At 38.8% G+C, this 24,286-nt stretch overlaps 2 protein-coding genes and 1 long non-coding RNA gene across 5 annotated transcripts; 1 reads left to right on the forward strand and 2 right to left on the reverse strand.

Moving 5' to 3' along the window:
- The first annotated feature begins 2,155 nt into the window (after nucleotides 1-2,155).
- LOC110757933 (F-box/kelch-repeat protein At3g23880) lies at nucleotides 2,156-3,556 on the forward strand. Its single transcript, XM_021959681.2, has one exon. The coding sequence runs from the start codon at nucleotides 2,242-2,244 to the stop codon at nucleotides 3,361-3,363; it is 1,122 nt and encodes a 373-aa protein (XP_021815373.2). The 5' UTR covers nucleotides 2,156-2,241; the 3' UTR covers nucleotides 3,364-3,556.
- Nucleotides 3,557-3,682: 126 nt separating this feature from the next.
- On the reverse strand, nucleotides 3,683-8,747 carry LOC110757932 (uncharacterized). 3 transcript variants are annotated; one of them, XR_015834589.1, is made up of 5 exons: nucleotides 8,536-8,747; nucleotides 6,890-7,962; nucleotides 5,727-5,834; nucleotides 5,198-5,381; nucleotides 3,683-4,038 (listed from the first exon to the last, which is right to left on the reverse strand). It is a non-coding gene; the product is annotated as an uncharacterized LOC110757932 (long non-coding RNA). The 3 variants fall into 3 exon arrangements; XR_015834588.1 differs by having other exon boundaries at nucleotides 5,745-5,834; nucleotides 6,890-8,203; XR_015834587.1 differs by having other exon boundaries at nucleotides 6,890-8,203.
- Nucleotides 8,748-14,479: 5,732 nt separating this feature from the next.
- Nucleotides 14,480-21,142, reverse strand: LOC148295594 (mitogen-activated protein kinase kinase kinase 20-like). The gene is made up of 2 exons (XM_088251207.1): nucleotides 20,592-21,142; nucleotides 14,480-15,549 (listed from the first exon to the last, which is right to left on the reverse strand). Exons 1-2 carry the CDS (start codon nucleotides 20,826-20,828, stop codon nucleotides 14,605-14,607), a joined length of 1,182 nt encoding a protein of 393 aa, XP_088107333.1. The 5' UTR covers nucleotides 20,829-21,142; the 3' UTR covers nucleotides 14,480-14,604.
- Nucleotides 21,143-24,286: the final 3,144 nt, after the last annotated feature.

The following is a 24,286-nucleotide window of genomic DNA, read 5'->3' on the forward strand; positions in this document are numbered from 1 at the left end:
CCATTAGGGTTTCTTGGAAAAAGATGGCTTCCAGCGGCTATAAATAGGGCCTCTTCTACCCAACAAAAAACAACCACAACCAGATAGCAAGCTTCCTCTCTCACCAAAGCCCAACAATTTCGTGCCCAATTTTTCCATTGCCTCCCATTTTCGCTCCTATTAGACTGTTCCAAAGTTTGACAGAGCTCTCGTCGAGCTGACGGAAATTGCTCAACACACCCACCTTCCTTCTTCTTTCTCTCTTTCTTCAACAAATCCTTCCAAAAATACCTTCCCCCTTTCCTTAGAACCTTTGTTTCTCATAGGAATTCACAGCCCTCTCTCTGTTTATGCTAAACTCATGATGGTTTTGCTCCTATGCCACAAGCTTCTCATGCCAAGCTAAGAATCTACCTGTAAGCTGTTGTTATTTTTGTTGGTAAAGGTAACCAAGGTGTTTCCTAAGGCTTCACTGTCCTTTCGAAGCATTCTTGGGGCTTGATCTTTGAACTCAGACACAGGGGGTAATTTGACCCATTTTCGCTCCTTACGGCAGCACAGCCCATTTGTAGCTACCGGAAGAAAAAGACCCCCACACATAACAAGGATGCTAACGGTTGGAGGGGGAAACAATGTCTAATATATGATAGGTTGAAGAATGTATTTGGGAAGGACCGGGCAACTGGTAGAGGGTCTACAACTCCCACTGAAATGATGAATGACCTTGTGCATAACATTGATGTCAATGATGATGATGAGGAAGTTGAGGTTGAACCAGATCATTTTGCATCTTTGCCAAGATCAAATCAACAAAACTCAGCTGGCTCAAGCAATCGAAACCGCAAACGAAATGCGGATACTAATATTCAAAAGAAATGGCTAAAGCATTTGGTGAGATGATTTCTGAGTTTGTTGACCAATTGAAAACTATAACTAATTTTTTGGTGAAAGGATCATAACCAAGACCTAATATTGCTGCTGAATTGGCAAAGATGGACTTGTCTATTAATGACCAAATTAAGACACTACGGCTAATTTTGGAGAAAGCAAGTGATGAGAGAACATTCTTGACATTGAATGGTGCTAAAGCATTTGTTCTTCTCTTACTTGGACGAGGGAGTCGTGATTAACTCTTTGATGTAGTTTAGTTTATGAACAACTTTCCCTTTTGCTCTTATCACCTTAATATGTGCTCACTTTGAATTATACATTATTTGGTACTGTTTTTATTAACATATGCGAGTATGTCGGAATTTTAATGAGATACTACAATTATGATAATGGGTTATATGAAAAAAAAAATCTTGGCAAAAACAATTGAAAAATAAATGTTGTCATATGAATCTTACCAAAAAAAATTCATGTCATTTGAATTTCAATTTCCACTTAAATATCAAAGAATATTTTTTTTTAAATAGTCTAATCCGATGTTATCCGGAACAGCACCAAACACAGTATAACTTAGTTAGACTATTTATTCGGAACAACACCAAACACCTTCCGACAGAAATTAGTCAGTATAGTCTGCGTACCAAACGAGCCCATAATGTACATAATATCGTGAAAATCATATTAGTATGGGGTAAGGTAAGTGCATAAAATAGAGAACAAACTGAACACCATGCTTTTTTTAGTACAAGTGATAGGCTAAACTACAGGGGAGGGGGATTTCTCACACACTCACACAACTATGATGTCGTGGAGATTTGAATCTGAGACCTCTTGTTTGCAAGTCAAGGACCCTATTGGCGTGCAGGTACCTTATGCCCATACAACCAGATTTTAACCAAAATAAAAAAGAAATACTTGATTAATCAAGTGTTCAGATTTTAACTATTTTTTATAAAAACTTCCCTAATGCAGAGGCTCGGTTCCAAGTTACCATCCTTAATTCTATCGACAGATCCCTAATTCTATCATAATTGCTATGAGTTTGGACAAAGGAAATTTCCAACTTCAGAGTAGACTACCTTTTTCAGAGATGCACCCATTGGTCGTTAAACAATCTTGGTCTTGGGGTCTTTTATTTTTTATTTTTCATCAAAAGCTTGACTTTGAACATGAGCAAGCCAAGTTTGAACTGGCTACTATTTTTGTCCACAAATCTTGGCCGGCATGAAAATGATGCCCTGACCAATCCTTTTACCTCTTCAATGATATAAATTAATTTCTCTCACAAGCTTGACTTTGAAGAGTTTAATACTACTTCTCTAGGATTTTTAGGCACCTCCTCAGATTCTCAAGCACAAAGAGAAGATAAAGATGTCAGAGCACCTACCTCCAGAAATCATAACCCAAATTCTTCTAAGGCTACCCATCAAATCTCTTCTTCAGTGCACCTCTATCTGCAAATCTTGGAACTCCCTAATTAAACACACTAGATTCATCAACAACCACCTTAACCTCAATTTAGACAAAACAAGCAATTCCCCTTTGCTCCTTCTCAGGCACTGCCCCAAGGACCCCACTAGAGAGCTCTATTCTCTACACTCAGACAATGGTTCATTCCAAGAACACTCAAAGCCAGAGCTTCCAGTTCAGAGCCTCAATGAGTGTTTCCGAATAGTAGGTTCGTGCAACGGATTGATTCTCCTCTCAGATGATTACCTCACAGATTACAACATGTTTGTTCTATGGAACCCCTCCATTAGAAAGTTCATCACACTTGCCAAGCCTCATGTCCCAAAATCTCCCCATCATTCTGTTCATGGCTTTGGCTTTGATTCTAAAAAAAATGATTACAAGGTAGTAAGACTGGTGTATGTCCGCCAAAATGAAGGCCAAGCTTGCCCAGAAATCGAGCTTTATTCGCTAAACTCAGGGTCTTGGAAAAGCATTACATCAGCTGCTCCCAGTTATCTGATTGCTCAAAACTTCTGGGCTCAAGTTTTTGTCAATGGGGCTGTCCATTGGGTTGCGTCTTGTAAGAAAGGAAATTGTTTTCGCAATGTGGTTTTGTCCTTTGATATGAGTAATGAGACTTTCCAGGAGATTGAGCTGCCAGAAGACTTAGCTTGTGAGTTGCCAACTAAGTACATGGCCATTTCAGCTGCCGGCAAGTCCATTTGTGTAAAGCACTTTGATCAAAATAGACATACTATGTGGGTTATGAGAGAGTATGGGGTCGTGGAATCTTGGGAAAAGCAAGTCTCTGTTGATGTACATGTCACTCCCAATTTCAGAGTACTGCAGGTTTTGGGCTGTAGGAAGAATAATGGTGAGTTTCTATTAGAAAGGTATGACCATGGAAGAAGGATTGGAGAGTTCATCTCTCATGATCCCAAGAACAACACAAATGAGTGTCTTGGAATTCACACAGATCCAGGGTATTCATGTATTGTATATTACACAGAAAGCCTAGTTTTACTCGATAAGACGAGCTGATCGATGCAGATTTCATGAAGGAGGAAGAAGAGGAAGGAACCGAAAAATGTAGGTGCTTTGTTTTAATGTTCATTATATCTTGATATAATACTGTATGCTTCCTTATCGGATTATAAGTTTCTTTTATGTGTGTTTGTCTCTTGATGATGAGAGCGTTCTACAAACAAAATAGTAGAAGTTCCTTTTTCTGTTGGATTTGGTTATAGTTTGGATGTTAGATGATGATCTTGGACACAAAAGTTTCCAGTTTATGAGATATATATATATATATATATATATGTATGTGTCAGGTCAGCAAGAATACGACTTTGTTAATAAATGTCTCAAACCATTAATAAATATAATTCGGGATGTAAGTTTCCTAATAAATAAAATGAATTTGGAATGATAGGACACAAAAATAACTCAATCACCACCATAACCCCTAAAACTCAAGTGCCAATCCAGCCTTCGCCCCTCCTTCCTCTAGCAACATCCCCAACAACACAATAACAATCATCCAATGAATCACTAGGCAAGCTTGGGAACTCCACTTTCCTTTCGAAGAAGCTCTAACCTCCATGTTTAGTCTTCTGTTTTCATCTTCCTCCTTCCTCAATCTTTTCAAAAATTCAAGTATCAAACTCTCGGAGGGTTCACATATCTTTGGATCATACCAGTCAAAGAATGTGAAAACTAAAATAAGAAAGAAAAAAAACACAGGTAAACTTTGGTAAACAAAAGAGCTCGATACACTTATGCACAGCCCCCAAAATCTTCTCCCAAGTTATCTTCAGTCCATGAAGTCATAAAAAAAAAAAACCATTTATTTCCACATTGAACCCCGGGTGCGTCCATTTCCATTCTCAAATTTGCAAACAAGGTACTATGGATCCAATGTTGTTGATTTGGGGCTCATTTCGGGTATATTGGTTGACTAGTCGTGCCGGGCCAACATGCGGCCCTCTAATTGTTTTGTCCACATCATAGGCAAACACATGTCCGTGCCACGTAGGCAAAAACACATGCCCCGACAAGCTTCGTAAATGTAATATTTTTATGTATGAGTTTGTAAATGTCTAACCAAAAGTGTGAACTTCAAAAATATCTAATAATTTATGGGGTTTTATATAGTTAACCCTTTTGTGTGTGTGTGTGTTATAACAAAAATCTGGGTGTAAATTAAAGAAAAAGTGAAACACCAAAAAAAATAATAAACCAATAAACTAAAATGCCCTCAGCAGTTACATGATGTTTCCAAACTGTAATCACAGAGGCTTGAGATTTACAGAAAGATATTTCAAATTGTTAGCAGTCTTTTATTAGATTTCAGAATAATTCTTTTATTTGACAGAGTCAAACAAACCAGCAAAGAAACAAACAGTGATGCTTATGGTTTCATAAAATTCAGGGCAGAAAAGTGCAACACATTCTGTCATTGCAGCATCTCACTTAGTGGTCTTTATCACTATGATAAGTACTGCGTCGCATTCTATATGGAGCCTAACTAGAAAATAGAGTGGTTAGATGATATGGCCTTTTAATTGCCTTCAAAGATATGACCTACTCTTTTGTTTCTTATTTAATCTCTTAAATGTGAAATTTTTGAAAATACAGTGGTAAGATCATATTGTCTATACAGCCCTCAATGACATATGTAAAGACTGAAAACTAGGGCAAGCAATCTAAATCACTATAGATGGGAAAACGTAGAACAAATATCCAGAAAGATAAATTCACTTCCGAACACTTTCTCACAAGCTAACTTTGATGACGAGTGACAGTTGGAGAGGAGAAGGAATGATGGTTTAAAGTGGATGAGAAGAGAAAAAAGAGAGTAGGTAAGGGTACTTACAAGCCATTAACAAAATGGTTTTTTGACTCTACAAGCCTCTTCGAGTTCACATTGCTTTCTATACGACATTGACACCACCTCTGAGGTTATTTCCTTCTTCACTTCCTTCGGAAAGCAACTGAGAATTTGTTCTTCCTCCAAAGACAGAGCTCTAGTCTCTCCCAGCGGCTTGTATTCTGCACACCTGTATTAACAATTGTGATGTTTAAGGTAAAGGCTTTCAACATATATCAGTTGTTCCACACAATTTAAATTATTAGAAATAAAAAATAAAAAAATAAAAAAATAGAGTGCCATGACTGAAGAGAGTTTAGTCTTTTGTCATCGCACCCTATTTTTTTTCGAATTCAGAGCTAAAATCCAAAAAGACAAAACAAAAAAAACAGTTTAACATTTGATTTCAGAGCAGAGTATTTCTTGTTACTTTGGGCACCAATAAGTAACTTCTATTCAGAAAGTCTCAAAACAATATGCTTCATTATTCTGAAATTTTGTACCATCATTTATATATGAGAGATTTAAATCAAACCTCCCCAATTCCACGCACCACTTTTACACAAGCAAGAAGGGTTATGATGAGAGTTGAAGTGTCGACTAAATTGTTTCTGTATTGGAAGTTCCAAAGAAGTCATCCTTCCTGTGAAATTTCCATTCCATAATCACCACTTGGAATTCAAAAGATAAACAACACCATCCAACCAAAACTCTGCCCTAGTCTTAAAGAACAATAACAAGGCATTACAGTTGCTTCACTAATGCATATATATCATTAACATGAAAAAGATCAGGCATTTATATATGTGTATTTTGTATGAACCTCCATCATCATATTCATCATGTCAGACAAAGTGAATTTGTTAGCTTTTGACAATGTGAAACATCAATTGCAGACCCAAAACATGAAACAAAAGAAAAGGTTTAGCATTTAAATTCAAAGAAGAGTGTTTCTTTTTATTTTAGGCACTAATGCAACATAAGTAACTTCTATTCGTATCAATGTAGTAACCATGGTTAGTCCTATTTAGTGCATTAACAAGTTAGTGCCTGTTCATTCAGAATGTATCAAACAATATACATCATTAACTGAATAAAATATCGAAATAAAATATTTCAATTATCATTTACATTTTAAAGATTTTAATAAAATTTCCCCGATAGAATGGAGGTGGCACCAGTTTTACATAAGCACGACGGCTTATGATGGCAGTTAAAAAATTAACTAAATTGTTTCTGCATCGAAAGATGCAGGCAAGTAATCGCCACTTGAAATGGAAAATATCAACAATAACTATCCAACCCAGAACTCTGCCATACTTCATTCTTAAACCACAATAGCAAAGCACTATCAATTGCTACACTGCTGCATAAATATCATTAACATGAAAAGGATCATGTATCCTATAAAAATTATTATATCTAGAAAGTGAAAGCAACTAAAACTACTAAAATTCACATTTGTGCTACACAGAATCCAACCATACATGATTATCCATATAAAAGTTCTTTTGAGGTTGATGCACATTTATGAAATAACTCTTCACTAGAGATAACTACGGACTAGGACGGAACAACTCTCAAAATCATTCTATGAAGTTTCTTGTGGTGTGATCGATGCTCAAAAAACCAAGACCAAAAAAATCTACTGAAGCTTAAATGGTACAAAGAAAAGTTAGACTGCTGTCACATCCTTACCTTGAATTTATATTCAGTACTTCTATGTTGCTTCCCTTCAATATTTCCTTGAGTGAAATGAAGCTTGGAACATGATTAATTGCTTCAAAATTTGACTGAAACCAGCGAAGCTTCAGGTATTTGAATCTGTAGTTTTCTGGGTGATAGTCCATTTTCAAAGCTTTTCATCGGTTGATATAAGCCATAAGGCCACTCCTCATGACAACCTGGATCAATAGAAAACATTTTCGTCCAAGATTTTTCTTCACCACAATCTTTCAGTACCCACACATTCATAGGATACATAAAAGCAACTTCACATACACAAAGACAGTCACCTAAAACTCCCATGCTAACCCGATGCTCCCTTTGCAGTTCAAAAGAAGGTGGCTGAACTGACTGAAAACTCCCAGTGTCCAAGTCAAAAGAATCTATATAAGGCAATGAAAGCCAACGGCAAAACCAATAAAGCGCTCCTTTCAGATAGGTGGTGAATTCTACTTTATTTTTGAAGAAGGGAGCAAAACCTAAACATTCCCATGAGCCTTTCCCAAGTGTGTATACCTTGGCTACCCTAAAGGGATCCAGTGATCCTTGCTCGGAGATTCTTATCACCTTGTACTGGTTAGTCTTCGGACTGAAACCAAATCCGCAATCAATAGATCCCTTTACATACTCAAGCTTAAAAACTTGAGGAAGGTGTATAAACTCACCGGTTATTGGGTTGCACACAACAACAGGGTCATTGATGAATGGTTTAGACAAGCAAAGCAATCCGTCACACGAATTCACCACCTCATACTTGTGACCTGCTCAACAGACCTTGATGCAAAGCTTCTTTTTAGTTCCAGGTTTCCTATTGGCATCATTGTGGGTATTGAGTACCTCCTCAGCATTGCGCAATGGGATTTTATATTTGGCAAGATTCAAGTGGAACTGATGCCCATTGCACTCATTAAAAAGAAAGTCAGAGGCATCATAACACGTACAGTTGCTGTGCTCGAAATCAAAATCAGAGCTATCTTCAGGCTCGACCAGATAAAGGGTTCTTGACACAGAAGTTGGATTAGAGGGCCGGACCAAAGGGTAGGACTCTGCTTGTGCAAAGTGCCGCTTAGTAAATTCATGGTCTGAAATTAGATCTTGCCAAGTCTTGCATAAACATTTGCAAATGAGAATGCTCCTAGTTGGTATCTTTAGTAGAACAATGTAAAGAATAGACTTTGGAAGATCAAATATACAAGAACTCATTACTTGAATCTGTTCCTCTTTGTTGCCTATTTCTATCACATTATCTGCTGGCTTTCTTTTCCTGTTCATTGCAATTCTCTGGGTCTGAGAAATGGACAAAAAATGAATGGATGAAAAGGAAACCATCGGTATTTATAGAACCCTGAAATCATATTGTTTCAGAATCCTACATCTTACTATTTAAATCGGACTGATGATAGAAGCCTATGACTTTAATTTCTTCTTAAGAATAATTACTGCTAAAGAAACAATGATATGCAGAGCGATAAAATATATGACCCAACGAAAAATGAGAATTTCAGTGTACCAAATGATCAAAACGAAGAACTAAATTAAAATTGCGGAGATAGATACAGAGATAAAGTTTAACATCATAAAACAGCAAAAGAGGACTTGGAAGTGAGTGAGAGAATTACCTGCAGAACTGCAGCCCTACTTCAACTTGCAGAGTGACAAGGGCGGACGCACAGAGTGACAAATGGGGTCAGGCGACCTTATGGCATCCGGGAAAAGTAGTGGTGAAGCTCCGGTGCGACCCTATGGCGCGCTGGGTCGCACACCTCGCACACCAAGTGCTCGACGAAATGCCCAGCAGAGGACGAAGTAGCCTGCGCGCAGCGCCCGCGCTAGCTATATTTTTTTTTAAACCGCGTTTATTTATTTATTTTAAACCTGGCTTACGACGTCGTTTTGAAGCCAGGTTTAAAAAATAAAAATCGCCAACAGCGGCTTATCTTCCCCCCCGATTCCAGCAGCCCTTCATTGCCAAAAAGACCCAATTTTTTTTCAAAATTCCCTCTTCTCTCAAAACCCTAACTAGTCGCCAACCTCCACCACACCACCACCAACCAATACAAGCCGCCGCAGTCGCCGACGACTTCTTGCCGCCGCTGCCATCGCTTCTCAAGTGAGTGATAATTTTACATATATTATTTTGGGCTTTGGATAATTTTAATGAAATTGATATATCTTTCATTAATTATAATTTATTGGTGTGGTGAAATTGATTGATTTTCCTATTTATATTAGAATTTATATTAATAGATTGATTTTCTTTATGAATTAGAATTTTTTGATATTTTGATATTGAATGATTTTGTTATTTGGATAATTGTATTAGAGTTTACATTGATTGATATTATTATTTGGATTATATTAGAGTATTCTTTATAATTGATTCATTAAATTAATTTATGTGTAGACAAAAATTATCATGGAACGATACTTTAAGAGAAAAGTGCCTATGGATGGTGAGTCTAATCCGGGTAGTTCAAGTGCAAGAGCAAGACCTATTGAATTAGATGAAATATTGGCTAATCTTCAGGCAGACCTTGGACTAAGAACTCAAATGACGGATTATAGTCCTAATCATCGAGATGAGATCCGTAGAGCATATCTTCAAAAAGGATCTTGTCAACCTAAAGGTTATAGATTCCCACAAACTAATCAGTCAGGAAATAATAGACGGTTTATTGCCCAATGGCTTGATGAGTTTGATTGGTTGGAGTATAGTATAGTTAAAGATGCTGCATTTTGCCTCCATTGCTATCTCTTTAAAACTAATTTTGATCAAGTGGGTGGTGACACATTCACTGGGATAGGCTTCAATAACTGGAAGAAGGGGAGAGAAAGGTTTAACATTCATGTTGGACCGGTTAGCAGTGTTCACAACCAAGCTAGAGAAGCTGCTTACAATCTGATGAATAAAAAAGCACACATTGAAAGATTTTTCGAATAGAGCTTTAGTAATGCTTGGGGTTTATGTTCATCATATGCATTTGAGTGATTTTTCTGAATTACAATGGATTAACATGCTTGCAAAAAAAATGGTGGAGAAAGAGATGCATAAATAAATGGTGAAAAAATGTGTTTTTGCTTATTAAATTGGCTTTGGTTTTACCAATTATAACTGCTTCAGTGGAGAGGTCATTTTCTGTTATGAATATTATTTAAAATCTACTTCGCAACAGAATGGAAGATCAATGGTTGAATGATAGCTTGGTTATTTGCATTGAGAGTTATGTTTTTGTTTGTATTGTTAACGAAGCTATAATGCAACGTTTTTAAAATATGAAAATTCGTCGTGGACAATTGTAGCTTGTATTGTTAGTTTTGCCATGAATTATGAATGGAAATACTATCTTTATATATTTTAGTGTTATTTTCTTCTTAAAAACATTTCGACACTTTTACACTAGGACATCATAAACTCACAATCCGGCATCCAGCGGAGAGAGAGAGAGAGAGAGAGAGAGAGAGAGAGAGAGAAACCTAACGCCTGATTTATAATTTGAGGTTCGTGCTGGGCGGGAAAAGAGAAGAAGACGGTGACCTTTTCTTTTAGCCCAATGGACTTGCAATTTGAGCCTAATAATAAGTCCAAACGATATCTTTTCCAATTGCAGCTTTAAAAGTTTTTATCTATCTATACAAAAGCATTTTCTTTTGGGTTTCTGCGATTTTGCCCCATGAATTATTTGCATATTGTCAATTTAGCCGCTTAACAATTGTTTCGGTAAATTAAGAACTCCGATTGTTTAAAAATCGACAATTGAAGGCCTACCGTCAATTTTTTTCTGTTCCTAAGTATAGTAGTTGACTCTTTATTTGTACTCCGAGTCCTAATAAAGTCCAATCAAGAAATATTGCAGTTCTATCTCTCTGAACCGATTCTTGTTCTCATTATAAACTAATGAATATGAAGCCTAATACACGATCAGAAGCATCAACTTTGTCTTTGTGCAAGTGTGTGTCTAATAGAGAGATTCCTGAATCCAGACAGACAACAGTGCAAAAAAAATTATGTAGACCGTTCGAAGTACAATTCAACCAATTCACTCTTCTCTCAATCTTCTCTTTATCTCAACACCCTTTTGGACAAAGGCCTAGAATTAGTCCCCTGTAGCAGTGAAAATATGATAAAAGAACTAGTATACAAATAAGAAACAGATCATGGAACAACAAATTATGCCTGCAAACTACTTCTACCAAAAAAAAAAACATAGAACAAAAATTTTCAAAATCATGTGGTTGCAGCAGCTCCATTGACCACATAATCAAGGGGATGAGCCTAAATTGTAGGGGATGTGATGTATGAAACCTTCCCGTTTCAGTATAGGAAAAAAACTTTTTTTCTGCAAATTACATATTTGCATTTCATTCAGGTTAAGGGGAGGATCCGTAAAGTATTCAAGATTACAGTTACAAAATGACGACTTGTTCGTTAAAAATCGAACATGACAGGAATCAGCCATCAATTCCACAGTTACATCCTCAGAAACACAAGCAAAGACACAGGGTGATCCTTGAAAGGCAACCTCACAATAAATTCATAACTGTGCTTCTCTTGAGTCTTGACCACAAAAACCATGTGAAAATCTAAATTTAAGATGTTGTCGGTTTGATCGAATTCCCTACTCTCAGAAACATACTATGCCAGATCAAAACAAACTTCAAAAAGCCTGTTACCAATTCCATTTCTCAACTCACCTTGTTCACTGTTACTCAAAATGTTATTATTCCTCATCTGGTATTTTCATTCTCATTGTTTTTTTATTAGTTTAAAACTGAAAAATAAAAAGAGGTTCCATAAATGATCATGACCCACAATTTGTACATGTCACAAATGATATAGAAACCCAATTGTACAAAACATGAAAAATTGCATTTTAACATGGAAATCAAAAGAAGTTGATATAAATAAACCAAGACGTGCAATTTGTTTAAAGATCAAAAAGCAGACCACATATCTCAGTTTCAGCTGCAGGCATTATTTGAAACCAGCATATCAAACACAGGAATCAGCAAAAACATCTGAAAGAAGCACATGATTTTTTTTAAATGCATATTTCTTTGATACAAACAGCGATATAATATATGACCCCCAAAGAAAAAAAAATAGAATTTCAGTTTACCAAACCCAAAAGCTAAAGCAACAATTACGAAGATAGATACAGAGATAAAGTCTAACAGTATAGCATAGTGAAAGAGAACTTGGAAGTGAGAGAATTACCTGCACAAATGCAGCCTTTCTTCAACTTGCATAGACACAGAGAGAGAGAGACACACAGAGAGAGAGAGAAACCTAACGCCCGATTCATTTGCATATGTCTGGAATTTATATAAGCCTAGTAAACTAGAAGCAGTTGGTCAAACTTTCCATCAAAGAATTTAATTTGTAAGGATTTAGCGATGTAAAACATCAAACTAAAATTCAAAAGGCAAAACAAAAGAAACAGTTTTAACATTTGAATTCAGAACAGATTATTTCTTGTTACTTTAGGCACCAATAAAACAGTAACTTCTATTCAATCCTTTTTAATGCATTAACAAGTTACTGCCTGTGCATTCAGACAGTCTCAAACAATATGCATCATTAGTCAACTAAAATATCTGAAATTTGCCACCATCATTATACATGAGAGATTTTAATAAAATGTCCCCATCATATATACAGTTCTACCAAGCAAGAAAGCTTAGGATGAGAATTGAAGTGTCAACTAAAGTGTTTCTGCATCGGAAGATGCAGAGAAGTAATCCCTCCCAATGAATTACCCTTTCCCTAATTGCGACTTGAATGATAGATATCAACAATGACCATCCAGCCTGAAACTCTGCATACTTAGTTCTGAAACCACAATAGCAAAGCACTATCAATTGCTTCACTACTGCATAAATATCATTAACATGAAAAAGAACATGTATCCTACATAAATTCATATTTGTTCCAGACAGCATCCAAGCACACATGATTATCCATATAAAAAAGAATTTCAAGTTGATGCGTATTTATGAAACAACTCTTCACTAGAGATACTCAAAGCTTAAAAACTTCAGGAAGGTGTATAAACTCACCGGTTATTGGATTGCACACAACAACAAGGTCATTGATGAATGGTTTGGAACGGATAACTTCTTTTTTTTTTTTCCTAAATATAGTATTTGTATTCCAAGTCCTAATCAACTCACACCAACAAATATTCCGTGGTGCAATTCTATCTCTCTGCAACAACTCTGGTTCTCATCATAAACTAATGAATATGGAGTCTTAATACACTATCGGAAGCATCAACATATGTCTGTGTGCAAGTGTGTGTCTAGTAGAGAGATTCCTGCATCCTACTGATAACAGTGCAAACAAATTATGCAGAGGACCATTCACATTACCATTCAACCAATTCACTTTTTCCCAATTTCTCAGTATCTCTACACCCTTTTGAACAATGCCCTAGAATTAGTCCCCTGTAGCAGTGAGTCTAGAATAAAAGAACTAGTATACAAATAAGAAACAGATCATGGAACAATAAATTATGCCTGCAAACTACTTCTACATAAACATAGCACAAAAATGTTTAAATCATGTGGTTGCAGCAGCTCCATTTGCAACATAATCAAGGCGATGAGCCTAAATTGTAGATGATGTGATGCATGAAACCTCACCCTGCAATTGAGCGCAACCTAATTGTTAAGAGCAGGGGATTTGAGAAAAAAAGTTATACATAGTTCTGGCCTTTATCCATAACTACAATCCATTCCATTACAGGAATTTCCACCACAACAAATGAATGAACTCAAAGTTATATTTTATGTAGACACAATTTTTTATTTTTTATTTTGTCTGAGTGGACACAATTGTTTAGATGTTTTTTGTTTCCCGTTTCAATTTTCTCATTGTTTGGACGAATGCCATGCCATAGTCTTATGACAGCAACTTAAGCAATAATAGAAAACTTCAAACATTTAAAATGTTGGAAGTCACTCTTTTTTCACATCGGTTCAAACAGCTGTTCTCTGGCTCTGTGGAAGGAACAGATATATTTCATTCATGCCCTAGTCTAAAAAAACAAAGGTATATTTTATGTAGACACAATTTTTTATTTTTTATTTTGTCTGAGTGGACACAATTGTTTAGATGTTTTTTGTTTCCCGTTTCAATTTTCTCATTGTTTGGACGAATGCCATGCCATAGTCTTATGACAGCAACTTAAGCAATAATAGAAAACTTCAAACAGTTAAAATGTTGGAAGTCACTCTTTTTTCACATCCGTTCAAACAGCTGTTCTCTGGATCTGTGGAAGGAACAGATATATTTCATTCATGCCCTAGTCTAAAAAAACAAAGGTATGCTATATTTCTTTCATATGAACAGATATAAGACCCAACAAAAAATGAGAATTCCAGTGTACCAAATTATCAAAATGGAGAACTAAAACAACAATTGCGAAGAAGATACAGAGATTAAAGCCTAACAGTACAAAACAGTGAAAGAGGACATGGAAGTGAGAGAATTACCTGCAGAAATGTAGCCTAACTTCAACTTTCAGAGAGAGAGAGAGAGAGAGAGAGATCAAAGTGGCATGTTTGTATTATTTGCTCTATATTAGATACAAAAAATCAATAGAATAATGTATTACAATTTACACCAGTTCATGAAAAAGGCTTTCATAAAATACAATTGAGTTTCATATGTAAACAATAAAGCTAAGCTAAGCTGCACCCATTATAGCAAAAGTTGATGGTTTCGGGCTTGGAACCACATGCCTTGACATGAGCTTCAGAGGAAGAATCTCCTGCTCAGAAAAATCAACATTTTCTTCAGCCATTTCCTCTGCATCTTCAGACTTCCAACTTCCAAGGGGTATGAAGCTAGGACAATCCGGAACAGAGGAAGCCACTGCAGAAGACACTTGCTTAATTGGTTTAACCTCTCCAACCCCATTATCCAGTTTAGTCACAAATGGGTGGTTCAAGAGCATAGCAGCAGTAAACCTCTCTGAAGTGTTCCACATAAAGCAACATTGCAAGAAATCTTTAGCCTCTTTTGATAACCAACCAGGAATGGCAGGAATTCTGGAAGCAAGCAGGGCAGTTAACAGGTCCCGAACGTCAAATACTGCGCCAGGTGTGAAATCCCATGGATGCCTCCCAGTTAACATTTGCAGCACAACACAACCTAACGCCCAAATATCAGAAGGCTGCTGTTGAATTCCATAAACCACGGCTTCTGGAGACAAATACATTGGTGTGCCTCCAAAGGAAGGCTTCTCCCCCTTCTGATTTGCCTTCTTTGTGAGCCCCAAGTCTCCAATTTTCGGCACAAAACGAGCACCACCAGAGGAACCAGCGGTATCAGACACAAGCAGAATATTCTCAGGCTTTAGATCACAATGCACAAAACCCCTTTCGTGGATGTACTTAATCCCTTTCAAAATCGACTCAGTATACTTTCTGACTTGGAATTCACGCAACCCAAAACCCCTTGATTTCTCAATCAAATCCGCCATTGTTCCTCCATCCGCGTACTCCAAGAACACATTGAATAAATGACGGCCATCAGCGCCAATCGTCTCATCCTCTCCATAGCAGTTGATAACAAAAGGGCAGCGACGAAAAATGTAAAGAAGAATATCTTCCCCCATCAGATCACGCGCCTGATGCCAAACAAAGTGTAGAGATTTGTGTAAAGATTTTCTGGTTTAGAATTCTTTCTTATGTCTTTCATTACTTACAATCAACACATATATATACAAGTTCCTAAGCCCACCAAGTTAGGCAACCAACCTAGTTAGGCAACCAACCTAGTCAAGCCCCCCAAATATTGTAGGTGCCAAACATAGTAGGTGCCAAACATTAATTGACTACATAATTAACACATGTTAATTGACTACATCATTAACACTCCCCCTCAAGTTGGTGCAAAGATGTCACGCATGCCCAACTTGTCAATAGACTCATTGAAAACTCTACTTGACACTGCCTTTGTCAGAATATCAGCCAGTTGATTTTCTGAGTTTACGAACGGAAACTTAATCATCTTTTTTTCCAGTTTTTCTTTGATGAAGTGTCGATCGACTTCCACATGTTTAGTACGGTCGTGTTGTACTGGATTATGTGCTATCTCGATGGCAGCTTTATTGTCACAATATAGGTTTGTGGCATTCACTTGTTTAATGCCAAGATTCTTTAGTAATCTCCGCAACCAAAGCAATTCACATACTCCTTGAGCCATTCCTCTAAACTCAGCTTCAGCACTGGATCTTGCTACAACTTTTTGTTTCTTACTCCTCCAAGTAACTAAGTTGCCACCCACAAATGTAAAATATCCAGAAGTTGAACGTCTATCCGTGATACACCCTGCCCAATCAGCATCAGTGTATCCTTCAAGATCCATGTGTGTATGTTTGGAGAACATCAATCCTTTTCCAGGGGCAGTCTTCAAGTATCGCATTATCCGTATTACTCCATTCATGTGAGCTTCACTTGGTTGATGCATGAATTGGCTTACCATACTCACAGCATAAGCTATGTCAGGGCGTGTGTGGGATAGATAAATCAATCGCCCAACTAACCTTTGATACCTTTCTTTATCAGTAGGAGCTTGATCTGGATACATTCCCAATTTGTGATTCTGTTCAATAGGTGTGTCAGCTGGCTTGCAATCCAGCATTCCTGTTTCTGTCAACAAATCTAACACATACTTTCTTTGGGATAGAAATATGCCATGTTTAGATCTAGCAACCTCAATGCCAAGAAAATATTGTAACTCACCCAGTTCCTTCATCTCAAATTCACTTCCAAGGAGCTTCTGTAGATTATGCATCTCTTCATTGTCATTACCGGTAACCACCATATCATCTACATAGATGATCAGGGCCGTAAGCTTTCCACCACGATGCTTTAAGAATAATGTGTGATCTGAGCTACTCGGAGTGTACCCAAATCGCTTCATGGAATCAGTAAATCTCCCAAACCAGGCTCGGGGTGATTGCTTTAGCCCATACAGAGATTTTCTTAGCTTGCATACGGTATTAGGACCGGATGTCATAGGAATCCCTGGTGGTGGATCCATATATACTTCTTCTTGTAAGTCCCCATGAAGAAATGCATTCTTTACATCATATTGCAGTAGTGGCCAGTCAAGATTTGCAGCCAAGGATATGAGAACACGTACAGTATTGATTTTGGCAACTGGTGCAAACGTCTCCTGGTAGTCAATTCCATATGTTTGTGTATATCCCTTGGCCACTAATCGAGCTTTGTATCGGTCTATGGATCCATCAGCTTTGTATTTAACAGTGTATATCCACCGACATCCAACTGGTTGCTTCCCATGTGGTAAAGGAACCATTTCCCATGTAGAATTCTTTTTCAAAGCTTCCATTTCAATTGCCATTGCTTCAATCCATCTAGAATCTGTCACAGCATCCTGCCACTTACTTGGAACACATACAGTAGATAATTGATTGACAAATGATGCATATGACTTTGACAATCTATGAGTGGACACATGGTTATTGATGGGGTATTTAGATTTAGCATTAAGGTCAGGGCAATATTGAGGTTTAGGTTTTCCCCTAGTGGATCTAGGTGGAAGTATATATGGTGCAACATTAGGTGGCTCAGTGATTACCTCAAGTACTTCTTCATCACTAGACGAATGATGCTGTGGCAGGGCAAGAGGGGTTGTATTTTGTAGTTGATCATCTGGGGCATCTGGATCACCTTCTGGTTCCATAGTCTCAAGGTCTTCACTGAGGTCAGAACTGAGAAGATCAAGATCTTCAGGATTTTCAACTCTGTGAAAACGCGACTGGTCGCTGGATTCTTCGTGACTGGTCGCCTCAGGCACTTCTCCATTTTTTTCAGTATATTTTTCGATCGTCTCTTCAAATGATGAGTCCTTCTCTTCACTCCCCCTCTCCCCCTGAAGAGAAGGGGTCTTGGAAACCACAAAGTAGGCCAAATCTTCATGAAAAGTGGCATCCATAGTGACAAAGAGCTTTTGAGTAGGAGGATGGTAACACTTGTATCCTTTTTGATTCAAGCCATATCCAACAAACACACATCGGAGGGCACACGGATCCAGCTTACTCCGTTGATGAGAAGGAACATGAGCATAAACAACACAACCGAACACACGAGGAGGCAACTTAAGGATGGTAGGAAGAGAGATGTGATGAGCCAAGGTATCTAGTGGAGTTCGGAAATCCAGAACACTACTAGGCACTCGATTAATCACATAGACTGCAGAGAGAAGAGCATGACCCCATAAGTGGTGAGGAACTGATTTATCAAGCATGTAGGCACGGGCAACTTCAAGTAATTGGCGATTCTTCCGTTCGGCGACACCATTTTGTTGTGGAGTGAAGGGTGTGGAGGTTTGATGGATGATGCCTTGGTCCTTGAAGAATTGAGCTAAGGCACCATTTACATACTCCCCACCATTGTCGGACCGGAACACTTTGATGGATGCTTGGAACTGAGTGGTGATCATAGCATGGAATTCCCGGATTGTGGTAGTAACATCACTTTTATGGGCGAGCAAGTACACCCATGTCATGCGGGTGCAGTCATCTATAAATGTAACAAACCATCTTTTGCCATTAGAAGAGATTTTAGCAGGACCCCAAACATCAGAGTGAACCAACTCAAAAGGAAATTCTGTTTTATTATCACTTGTGGGAAATACGGCACGATGGCTTTTGGCCAATACACACGTTTCACACTGAAATTTTTGATCAACTAGACCTCGAAATAAAGATGGAAACAACCGGCGAAGATAAGCAAAAGATGGATGTCCTAAGCGACGATGCCAGAGCCAAATCTGTTGGTGAGCATGTGAGTTTGGAACATGAGTATGAGCGGCACGTGGTGGTGGCGGTGGTGAGACTGTCAAAGAATACAACCCCCCTCTCCGTTTACCATGCCCAATCGTCTCGTGAGTCAAAAGATCCTGAAATGTACAATGAGAAGGATAAAAGGTGGCATAACAATTATGTGAATCAAGTAATTTTCCAACTGATAATAAATTGCAATTAATAGACGGAACTAAGAGTGTATGGGGTAAAACTAGAGAAGGGGAAAGTGATATGGTCCCTTCTCCAGCAACATTAGAAGGGACCCCATTGGCACTAGTAATGTAAGGATGGCGGGACTGAGTAGACAGTTTAGAAAAAAGGTTAGAGTCAAAAGTCATATGATCAGTGGCACCAGTATCAATTATCCATGTAGTGGGATGCGTACCTGAGTTGGGGTTGGAGTTAGAGAGCAAGGCAGGAGACGGGGATGCATCGGTAGTCATGACACAAGCAGCTTTGGGTGTCATATTGCGGGTCTTGTGTGTATCCCACCACTCAGGATAACCATGAAGTTTAAAGCATTTTTCGACAAGGTGATCACCACCACAATGGGTACATTTTCGAGTTCCTTTTGCATCATCAGGTTTAAGGCCACGAGGGGGCAGCCCAGAGGATGCACGGTGGGGTGCCCGATAGGGCTTGACTGCCATGGCACTGCTACTTCCAATCATGGAGGATTGGCGACTATCTTCCTCCATCACAAGTGCATAAGCTTCAAGGACAGGTGGTATTGGGTTCATAGCAAGGATCCGGCTACGGACTGAATCATATTGAGGATCGAGTCCTCCCAAGAAATCGTACACTCGATCGGCATCGAGTGCTTGTTGGTGAAGCGCCACACCATCAGGATTGGTGTGCTTACAAGGACGAAGGACGTCGATTTCCTGCCAAATTAGATGCAATTTTTCATAGAAAACACTCACAGGCTCACCATTCTGAGAGGTGGTGACTGACTGACGGCGGAGCTGGTACAACTTAGAGCTATTCTGAGTAACAGTATAGGTTTTCTGAGCTGCTTCCCACACCTTACAAGCTGTTGGGCAGTGATCAAATAAGGCACGAACATTCTTGGTCATGGAGTTGAGGAGCCATGACTGCACCAAACAATTGTCTTCATCCCAAGTGTCATAGCTGGGGTCATCAATGGCAGGGGCAGATTTTTTACCATTAATGAAACCAGCCATACGCCGACTTGTTATGGCCAAACGAACACTACGAGACCATGCAGAGTAGTTGGACCCATCCAACTTATCTGGAGTGATTTGAGAAGGGTAGTCGTGAGAGGAGCGGACTGGTGGAGTAGAGGAGTTAGCCTTGGAGGAGTCGGAGGCGTCACCCATGAGATAAGTCGGGATAAGTATATGCAGCGGAAGGATAAAACAACCAAGGGAACTCAACACAAGTTTTGTGTTGGAACAATATAGGAGCAAAGAAGTAAAGGCAAGATTAAGTAGAGGCAAGGTAAGGCAAGAATAAGGTAAGAACAAGGTAGAACAAGGTAAGAACAAGGTAAGAACAAGGTAGAACAAGGCAAGAACAAGGTAAGAACAAGGTTATGCAGAGGCAACCAAAATCGATTGCTCTGATACCATGCCAAACAAAGTGTAGAGATTTGTGTAAAGATTTTCTGGTTTAGAATTCTTTCTTATGTCTTTCATTACTTACAATCAACACATATATATACAAGTTCCTAAGCCCACCAAGTTAGGCAACCAACCTAGTTAGGCAACCAACCTAGTCAAGCCCCCCAAATATTGTAGGTGCCAAACATAGTAGGTGCCAAACATTAATTGACTACATAATTAACACATGTTAATTGACTACATCATTAACACCTGAGAGGCCAATGTCGATTTCACGGCCACAATCCTCGGCACACCCTTCAAACACAACCTGGGTTTTTTCACGAAACCCAAATAAACCGACCCGAATCCGCCTTGGCCGAGCATCGGCCCTCGAACCCACTCGCAGCCACTTAGTGAAACTGTCAAGTAATGGTCTGCATGATCTGCAAAATCGTCTACAACTATTATCTCATCATGGGTTGCTCTTTTTCTCTTGAGACCCGCCATTGCCTTTGTACACTTTGTTCAAAAGTGAAGAACAAAGCTTTTCCAGAAGACACAAAGATTCTGGGTTGTAGAAGAAGAGCAGAACTTGTGGGCTAACAAAAACAAAAGAGACGACGGAGAACAAGAGCAGAACTTGTGGGTTGTAGAAGAAGCAGGGGAAGCAGATCGCAGATCGATTGATGAACGAACAAGTCGTTGATGATGATGATATGAAGAAGAGAGTTGGAATTGAAAGAAACCCTTTAGGCTTTACGAAAGATCTGCGTATTCTTGACTCTGTTGGGGTTTTTCGAAATCCAAGTTTCCCTTTCCTAGTTGCTTTGGGAAATCGGGTATATATAACTTTCCAACGGTCTTTTTTTTATTTTCGCGGCGGCCATTATTGCGGTGTAATTAATAATCGAATAAAATATATTATTTTTCTCTTTTTCGAAGTCAAATTTGAAATAGCTTCGTAAATCTGAAGCTAGTCTCATCATTATTACAGCTGTGAACTTATTTGTAATTTAAATCTTTTTAGATTTTGTCGCTATTGTATTTATGAACTTAAAACCTAAACATTATCCATTTTTATCTAAAAATTGTTTCTAATTCGTTTATTAAAAAAAAAAAAAAAAACCAAATTTGGTCAATTTCAATTTTATGTTTTTTAAAGAAAGCCATCGAATTGTATTCAAGTAGAAAATGGCTTACACACAACGGGACATGTTTAGAGTGGCCTCGTTAAAATCTTCCTGAGGAAAACCCAAGGGGATAAAATTTCAGAGTAGGAAAGGGTAACACGCATGCCAATAATACATCAATTCACAACTCAAGCAAAATCCTGAATAAGAGTTTCAGAGAGCCAAACAGGGGGAGATTCCAACCATTCAGCTTCAACATCAGGTGCAGGGGACGATAGAGCATAGTGAGCTAGGCGGTCAGCCACACTATTCGCCTCACGTAAAGCATGCTCAACACTGACCTGCAGCAAGCAAAAGCTCTTTACAGTCTTCAATCAAGCAACCAAGGGGAGAGCGATCCACCCCGCGATGGAGAACCGAGTTGATCATCCCCTGTGCATCACTCTAAAGACAAATGCGGAGCCCTTGCCATTTTGCCGCAAAATGCAGACCCTCACGTAACGCCAGTAGCTCTGCATGCATAGGATTTGACATACCACGAAAACCACCCATCTTGCATCCTAGAAAACCTTCATTGTGATTGCGTGCCACTAGGCCAAAACCACCCAAACTCCCAGTCGCTCGGAAAGCACCATCAATGTTGATTTTGATGGCTCCCAGCGGAGAGCGTTGCCAATGGGCTTTCGCTCATGAAACAGCAAGTTTGGGTAGACCATTATGTTCGTAAAAGTCACGCGGGTAAGCATAGTACTGTTGAGTGATTCCTCCGAGCTACGACGTTGCCCATTCTAGACAAGAAGGTTTCTCGCATGCCATAATGACCGGATACCAACCATGATCTATTCAAGTTGGGAGCTAGACCTTTTAGCAGCCAAAACTTGGAACCACTCCTTGATGTCACTCTCCACTTCAACTTGGGCAGAGATAGGAAAAGGAAAAAGATGCCAAAATCGTTGGGCCTGAGGACACCAAACCAGAGCATGCCCAACCGTTTCCAACTCACCACAAAAAAACACAACCCCCAGAGGCCTTATGGACACACTACTATGCTAGATTTTGCTACATGGGCAGAATATTCAACAAAGCTCTCCAGACTAGCATCTGAACCTTGGGGGGCCCATTCATCTGCCAGATTTTCTTCCATACACGGGTATGAACTCCTTGAAACCATTCACCACTTGAGGAGCTTGCATCGTCCTACAAAACCAAAAGCCGACGAGCAACTTCATATCCACTGCGTACAGAATAGGTACCATGTCACTCAAAGTGCCAGATAAGACAGTCAGAAGGCCGCCGCCAGCTTAATGGGATGCTTCAAACAAGGTCAGCTTCCACAGGAGAGAACCACTCCCCCAAACACTCCTCACGCCATTGCATAGTACAATTGTCAATTAATTGGCTCAGACACCTCTTCATGAGCATGCACAGGGGGAGAAAACACCTGGAAAGAGTCAAGCAGAGGGAGCCAGCGATCCTACCAAACTCGAACCATATCTCCAGTGCCAATACGCCACCAGCTTCCTCGTTCAATAACCATATGAGTCGAGTATAAACTGCGCCATACATATGAGGGGGAATAGCCCTCAGATGCATCCCACATAGAACAATGTTTATAATAGGGAGCTTTAAGGAGCCTAGCAACCAGAGAGTGGGGGTTGTGATGCAAGCACCATAACTATTTAGCCAGGAGGGCCAAATTAAAAGCATAGAGGTTTCGAAAACCTAAACCACCTTCCCGCTTTGGTGCGCACAGTTTATTCCAACTTAACTAATGAATTCGTTTTTTTATCATTTTGGTCACCCCAATAATATTTAGCCAATTGCTGTTGTATGTCCTCACACAAGTATTTTGGAATAAGGAAGCAGTTCATCGTATGGGGTTGTGATACTATAGCAAGTTGCACTTAATGGAAGAGTATATTAAGGACAACAAGATGACACCCTAGGATCAGAACCTGGACAACTAATAAGTATGTCTTTTATGTTAGAAAAACATAAATAAGACGAAAGGCGAAATATGCGAAGAGAATAGTATTAGAGCATCAGAGTGGAAGTGTACACCTGAGTGACTCTGGTCAGATCCTAATTCCTATATTATAGGAAACAAACTCTAGAAAGCTGTTCTAGATAATCTTGGATGTTGTAACATAGTTCATGACCAAAAGCAATACATATCTATGCAAGAGAAGTTGATACGTCAACACCTTTTGGATGAAAAGAAAAATATCATGTATAGGAGTATTTCCTACCATGAAAGATTAATGCTCTTGTAGTAAGAGAAATTCTCATGGGGCAATAGCTCAAGCCGAGGAACTCAAGTCTCATAAGGCATCCAAAATTCGGAGAAAATGTTGGTTGTATACTCATGACGTCAATCGTCTCTAAGTTGCAAAAGAAAGTTGATATAGCAAAGATCGCAAAAGCCTAGAACACATCAGTTATGGCTTGATAAGCGTCTCAAGGTCAAACACATTGTGTGGCTGATTGGCTTTATGTGCAAGTGGGAGATTGTTAGATATATGCCCTAGAAGCCAATATAAAAATGGATAATTCTAAGTAAATAATATATAATAATCAAAGGGGCAAGAACGTTACTTTAGATACATAATGTACACAAAGTAACAAGTCCAGGGATTAATATATAAATGGAAAGTGGTCTAAAGAAGTTAGGTGCACGAGACCTTTCCATACATATGAATATCGTATCCTAAAATGTTCCTAGTCATAGGATCACCAATTGGACAATGGTGACCCGCAAAGACTGGTACACACTATGTCTGCTCAATTGGGAGGATGACTAGTCTCAAGTCATTCGTGTAGAAACACTGAAACAGA

Source organism: Prunus avium, chromosome 3 (genome assembly GCF_965620075.1).
Source record: "Prunus avium chromosome 3, drPruAviu1.hap1.1, whole genome shotgun sequence".
Lineage (NCBI taxonomy): Eukaryota > Viridiplantae > Streptophyta > Magnoliopsida > Rosales > Rosaceae > Prunus > Prunus avium.